The sequence below is a fragment of the Haematobia irritans genome, chromosome 2 (assembly GCF_050003625.1).
Source record: "Haematobia irritans isolate KBUSLIRL chromosome 2, ASM5000362v1, whole genome shotgun sequence".
NCBI classification, from domain to species: domain Eukaryota; kingdom Metazoa; phylum Arthropoda; class Insecta; order Diptera; family Muscidae; genus Haematobia; species Haematobia irritans.
The window spans coordinates 229574799-229581988 of NC_134398.1; the positions used below are offsets into that span (position 1 = coordinate 229574799).

Genomic DNA, 7190 nt, shown 5'->3' on the forward strand with positions numbered 1-7190 from the left:
AGACATATCTTATTTCTAACTTTATATATAACTTAAAGAAATTTAGGATAATTTCAATATTCATTTGATGATTTGTTTCTAATTAACCTCAGTTCTATAAAATTTTCGTTTTAAGTCGAGTCTCCTCTCTGTAAGAACAGACAGGCTTAATTAACCCTTTCACTACCGATGTCCACTTAGAAGGACATTCGAAAAGGACACCAAATTCTATTTTCCCACTTAGTTTCGATTTATTTCTCGATGTTATTTTAAAGTAGACGCTTTAATCTAAATAAGCTATGTTATAAATATTTTCTATATTGGTGAGCACTAAAATACATTTTTATAAACTTCTTTAACAATGAACGAAAAATACGAACATTTGAGAAACATTTGCTACTATATGTTTCTAGTAAATGGTCATTCATACCAAAACTATAGCTGATATTGTTTCGCGTTCTTTTTTGTATTTTTGCTCACTCTTTGAAAGATATTATAGGTCAAATAGGCCATTTGGCCACAATTCAAGAAACAAGTTTTCAGAACAAGCTCATATAGCTCTTGAAGTAATTGAGGTAGGTTCTCAAAATGACAATTTTTGTTTTACATGCTGTTAGTGCAAGTAAAAACAGAAGAAAAATTAAAGTTTTTAACATTAGGTTTATTTCGGTAGTGAAAGGGTTAAAAACTATATCGATTTTTGGTTAAGGAGGAAAAAATTTTATATCAGAGAAAAGCTAAAAAAATTCGCATTCGTATATGAAGGACAAGAGAACTTTGTAAATACGATTTTGTTTTTACTGCGTGTAGAAGAAGACAAACAGATTTTTTTCCAGTGTAAATTAATATTTTGTTGTATGCCTCATATTTTTTTGTTGTCGTTTGCCCTTTTTGTGATTGTTTCCAGTACCTTTTTCCCAAAAATATATAATATATTTCCTAAAATTGTTAATATACCCCACATTATCAGTATACTAACACATGTAAATTAAATTTCATATTTTTGTGTTATCATCATGCTCATCATCTCATTCAGCCCACGTACCAATGGAATTGAGACACTTCTCCATTCTAATATGTGGCAGCAGTTAGTAGCTGTGATTACGAAAAGATTAGACAAACAATTCTGAGCGGAAGAAAAAATATTCGAGTGTTCTATAAAATATTTTGGAATATCTTGCGCAGTAGAATTCATTAGAATGTTTTCATCCAAAGGCTTGGTAATTTTCTTGATTGGCTGTATTTTCGGGCTTATGGCTATGGTCAGGGCTGATACCAAGGTTTTGCCGACCACCACAAAATTAGGCAAAGGTATGGGAACACCGTCTATTTTGAAAAATAATAAAAGTGGAGCTAAATTTTTCGTTGTTTTTTGTTTTCAGATCCCAAATGCCTTTTACCTATGGAACCTGGTCCTTGTCGTATGCGTTTGGCCCGTTTTTATTATAATGCTGAAACAGATAAATGTGAAGAGTTTATATTTGGTGGATGCCAGGGTAATGCAAATGCTTTTGGATTTGTGAAAACCTGTGAAGATGCCTGTAAGAATAAGAACACGGCCCAAATGGATGATGTAGTGCTAACAAAAAAACAATTAAAGCCATCTACCCTGAAATCATTGACTTCTGATTCTGGTATTACGGATAAGCCCGAGGTAACAACAAGTAAATCTATTGGAAATGCTGAAAAGATAATAGTTTCGACGGTGACAACTCCCAAGCCAGCTCAAAAGGCAGTAGTATCTTCCGTTACAACTCCTAAGCCTGCTCAAAAGGCAGTGCTGTCTTCTGTTATCACTCCCAAACCCGCTCAAAAGACAATGGTATCAACTGCTACAACTTCCAAGCCACAGGTTGCCGCAAAACACTAAATCGAAGTGAAGTTTTCATCATAAGTTGGACATATCAAACTGACATCAGTCTATTAGCCAAACAAACGAAAACAAAAAATGGGGGAAAAATGAAACTCACCGTGTTTTTATTTAAATAATAAAAATAAACAATTTTGTTATTTTATTTGTTTGCCATTCCCGAAAGCATCACCAAACCCATTATGAATCATAATTGTTTACTTTTTTCTCTCTGTCTCTCTCCACTGATTATTGCTTAACCAGGCAATATACCTGTCATGGGCTATGTTTGCGTATCTGGAATCACTAGAACTGGCGTGCGAATATTAACTCACGCTCAAGCCGAACTACGAAAAGTTGAGTGAACCAACGTAGGTTTTTTAGGTTGCCGGCATTGAATTGTTAATTTGTGGAGCGAAATTACTTATTTAAATAAAAGTGTAATCGACGATTATGGGTGACAGTGGCTTAGCCATAAAATGTTATATTTCACATAGTGTAGAGCGAAATCGATCGATAGTATCACCATTGATGAGAAAAGGCATTTTGTAAAGTGAATATAGTTTCTTAGATTATGGTTAAAACAGTTTCAAGCTGTGAGGAAATCACTCTCGAAAAAGTTTACTTCGAAAGATTTTGATTTTCCCACAAGGATTTTGTTATGGATCCAAAGATGTGGTTTATTTAAAATAAATACATATTTTGGACGCTAGGCCCTTTGAAATTAAAATTATGATATAGATCTCATTTATGGAAATTTTTTTCAGGTGCAAATACATATCAGCTTAAAAACCCTAATTATATCAGATACTTCAAAGTAATTTTTTTCACAAAAAAAAAAAAAAATTTAAAGCAATGATGCAACAACCTCAAAAGCCCACATGCAATAAATTATCCTTCGCTCTCAAACGAAATTTTAGACAAACAAATATCGTTTCTCATTTGCTTTCGCCGATATTTGTTTGGATGAAAAGTAAATACTTTTTGCCATAAATGGTTATACTTTTACAGAAAATAAAAACAATTTCATAAAGAATAACTGAAAAAATCTTTTCTAGCTAATTGCATCTTCCCTCACATCTTTTCCACTTCCACGAGGTTTTTTAGTTCTTAGCACCTTTTTCTGAAATACAAACAATGTAGAAGAAATTATTATATTTTATAGATTTTTTAAATTTTAACTTTCGCCAGGAAGGAGAATCTAACCGCGGACCATACAGTTTGTAAGCCAACACACTATCCACTGGGCTACGTAGCTGTTATTGTCATAAACAGACAACTAACATATTACTATAGCCATCAACCCACAAGAAGCCATCAACTCACCCACGAGTACACGGACGAAAAAGACTATTTTTTATATGTTTGGGTGTAAAAATTATATGTTTGGAACTCAAATTGTCTAACACAATATTTTTAAGTGCATATTTTTAAGCATATAATGTTCATAAGCTAGCATAACATGTTTGGGACATATATATTAATATGTTAGAACATATTATGTTTCGGACATAAAATGTTTGTAAATATAATATGCTTAGATGCATATATGTTTGCAATTTGGAAATAGCCTATAAACATATATGTGTTTAGAAAGAGAGACCTAGAGAGTATGCCGCAAGTAAAATAATGGAAGTAACCAATTGGCACCTATATCCATACAAAGAAAATTTCATTAAAATTTTTTACTACCAGTGTATGTCTTAATGTGAAGCATAATATATTTCATTAATACTAACAATATTTTGTTTGGGCCAATCCTGAAAGTATATATGCTTGAAGCAAAATGTGTTTGGGACTATATGTTACAGAAGCGATTTTTTTGAGGGTATAGGTGTAAACAAACTTTATTTGACAGAAACATACATACAGTTGGCCAACGTGGAGCAATGGTTAGTATGTCCGTCTTGCATACAAAGGGTCGTAGGAAAGGCAATATCGAACAAATTGGAATTAAAAGCAAAAATCCTACATTGCTTTGCACGGCAGTGGTCGGACCCATAATTTTGATGTTGAATTCCGGTGACCAGCACCAGCCCCTTACTGGGCGATAATAGAGTATTTCAGGTATTTACTAAGACATGTACGAATATTTTTTCTTAACGCTATTTTACATTTATTGGCGTTATATAAATTCGCCAAACAGTCAACTGCAAAAAGTAGCTATGTGAACTTTGCCCACGGAAATAATGCGTTAAGGTTAAAGTGGCAGGCCGATTTATTGTCAGGCTCCCTTAGACTATTCAGTCCATTGTGATACGTTGGTAATGCGTTGGTGCCAAAGACTCTTGTAATGTCCAGAAATTTTAAACACTAATCCCCATTTTCATAAAGCTCCGTTAGTATTCCGTTAACTAACCAACTTTTAAACCATATTCTAGACGAAGCTGTCATCCTGCCTTAATATTCTATAGGCCAGTTAGGAACTTAACTGACGAAAAAATTTCAGTTAAAGTTAACCGGAGAGAAGATATTTGCAATTTACTTTCTGTTAACTGGCAGTTAAAGCTACATGAAAATGGCCGTAAATCGATGTCTACTTAAAAGATTTAAATCATAACATCGTACAAAGTGTTCAATGTAGTGCTTTTTCAGACAAAAATATTAGAAATAAAGAGATGTCAAAATCTCTGAGATGTAATGGACCAAAAAATGCTCGCATTTGGATAGCCAACCTGTAATTAAGTCAATGGGGCCTAAGTTTCTCAATTCCAAAACCGGCATAAATAGCATACCTGAGCAGTGCAATTTCGATCTAATGTTGGTACTTGCATGAAAAGGCTACCATAATGGGGGAATGACTGACGAAATGATTACAGAGGGAGATATCACGGTATGGAGGGAAATAAGGACCTTTTTGGCAGTATTATGCTGTAGGACCCGGAAATTAGTTATGGATTTGGAGCAGTAAACTGAAAACTTGCCCTAACGAAATTTTGAAAGAACAACGAACACTACAGCACTGGGCCATGAAGCTCTTATTATCATCAACACTCAATTATCGCTATAACCATCAACGCATGCTGTCAAGCAGTTCTATTTATAGATCACATTTTTGGACACACACAAAGCGATGTAAAGAAACTTAACTTAAGGAAAACCAACCATTTTAGTAGGTCTCTTTCTAACAAACGATATACCAAATACAACGTTTGGAAATAATATAACTTAATATATCGATGTCCACATTCCAAAGTGCGCTAAGTCTAAAAAGTGAATTTTACAGGAAACAAGTTTTGTTTTTAGAAATTTCTCAAAACCCGTATAAAGGTAGGTACTATGTTCGGTTTTCGAGTTGAAAATCACTTTATTTTCGCGATTACTTTTCCAGAAATATTCAAAATTATAAATGAAAACAAGCATATTCCTATAAAGTCTTGTCGAAATCTAGAGGAACAAGGAACTGCATATCAATTGAGTTAATTTATCTGCTTTATATTGAACTGTTTTAATAAAGTAACCGCGAAAATTTCAACGCGAAAAGCGAACATAGTACTTACCTTAATATAGAAATTTTCTTACTTTGTTATATTTCATATTTTTTATATTTTTTTTAGTATGTACGAACTCAAAATAGTGAAAATAGAACATGGCTAAAAATGACTTAGACCACTTTAGCTTTTTTGCCCTTTTTGGGATTGGACATTTTTTAAAATTTTAAATACATGCTAAATACAATATTAACCATAACTTTTTATAGCAATGTCCAATAAATTCGAACTTTTGACAGGATGCAATTCACATCAATCCGAATAAAAAACAGCGAACTCCATCAAAACATGCTAAGTCGACTTAGCGTACTCTGGAATGAGGGCATCGATATGGTACATAAATAGTAAATTTTTTAACTATTATCCTTTTGACAGCACATCTGCAGTACGTTTCGTTTCACTGTCAAATATCTTAAGTCTATAATTTAACCATGAACTGTCTTACAAACGAAACAAATTATTGAATTTTAATTTTGATAATAAAATTCTATAATTGTGCTTTGTTAAGTTCAATTCAAAAGTGGCACAGTGTCACAAATAATCGCAGCAGTAAATATTTGTTTACTTACTGGAACATTTCATACATTAAAAATGCAAGATTTCACTTCTTTTCTGTGATTGTTTTTAAACAGATGATGACAGTGTTGCATAGTTTTGGAAATGTCCTGGATAAATGAGGACTCTGTTTTCTTTTAGTCCTTCACGGCTTAGGGTATCCAGTGCTAAAAGAAAACAGCCCTAATGAAGAGACAAGATCGGTAAACATTTTATTTCACGTTCGGCTTCGTTCAATTGTCCTCCTAGATTGTGCTATTTAACGCCTTCAGAGTTTTTTATGGGGCTATGTTGAAGCTCATGTCTACACAGAAAAGCCCGCTTCAAATGACGCATAGGAAAACAACAATGAAGCATTTATTCATGAGATGCCGGCCGAAATGTTGGAAAGAGTATGTAAAATTGGAGTAAGCGGATGGAATATTTAAGGCGCAGTCGCGGTCACACGCAAGTTTTTTTGGAAAGGGAAAATGTAATGTTTTTTGCAGCAAAAATGTTGTCTTCACGTCAAAAATAAAATGGTTGTCGAAATCAAATACATAATGTCCGAGAAAATAACAGGTTGCCACAAACATGTTACATGCTCACCGTTCAAAAACAACATTTTGCTTTAGGAAGTGATTGTATTCCTTTCTGGGTGCAACATTTGTATCGATTGAAATAAGTTTTTTTAATTTCTATATCTCGTAACAAACCACCCTTTATAATTTTTCCTTTTGACTTTGCCATGTATCTGTTCATCATCCCTTCCCTTTTTAGGGAGATTTCTTTTACGTTACGTACCATAGATAAAGTTTGACATTAGTACATTTGGAAGAATAATATTAAGGGGGTATTGAATTCTAAATTTACCCCCTTCAGGAAGTCAACTACGTCTCTGACTAGACAAATATCGTCTGTTTATCTTCTATCAAATATTAAAATCACAGAGAGTTGCCATTTGTTTTTAGCAAACTTAATTAAAAAAACTATTTCCACATATTAAAATTCTAATCACATTACTTCCCGTTTATGATGATTGGCTTCATTCACAATTCTATGTTGAACGTGATCAATATATATGTAGAATTGTGGGGGTTTCTCTAGGGGATTGCTTTTGTGTTTTTTTTTGTTTGTTAAGTTTGCCAACTAGAAATTATGCAAATTTTGCTCTCTTCAAAATTTGAATGATAAACAAATTAATCTCCCTACAAAATTATAAAGAAAAATCCCAAAAACCCATGAAGCTCGAGTATGAGAATGCTCATTGGCGATATCGATATCAACTCATTGGTGTTTGCTTAGTTCATTAACAATTTCTGACGATTTTAGTTCGA

At 33.2% G+C, this 7190-nt stretch overlaps 1 protein-coding gene across 1 annotated transcript; it reads left to right on the plus strand.

Annotated features, from left to right (window-relative positions):
* The first annotated feature begins 1052 nt into the window (after positions 1 to 1052).
* On the plus strand, positions 1053 to 1989 carry LOC142227312 (uncharacterized). The gene is made up of 2 exons (XM_075297776.1): positions 1053 to 1290; positions 1362 to 1989. Exons 1-2 carry the CDS (start codon positions 1179 to 1181, stop codon positions 1847 to 1849), a joined length of 600 nt encoding a protein of 199 aa, XP_075153891.1. The 5' UTR covers positions 1053 to 1178; the 3' UTR covers positions 1850 to 1989.
* The last annotated feature ends 5201 nt before the right edge of the window (positions 1990 to 7190 follow it).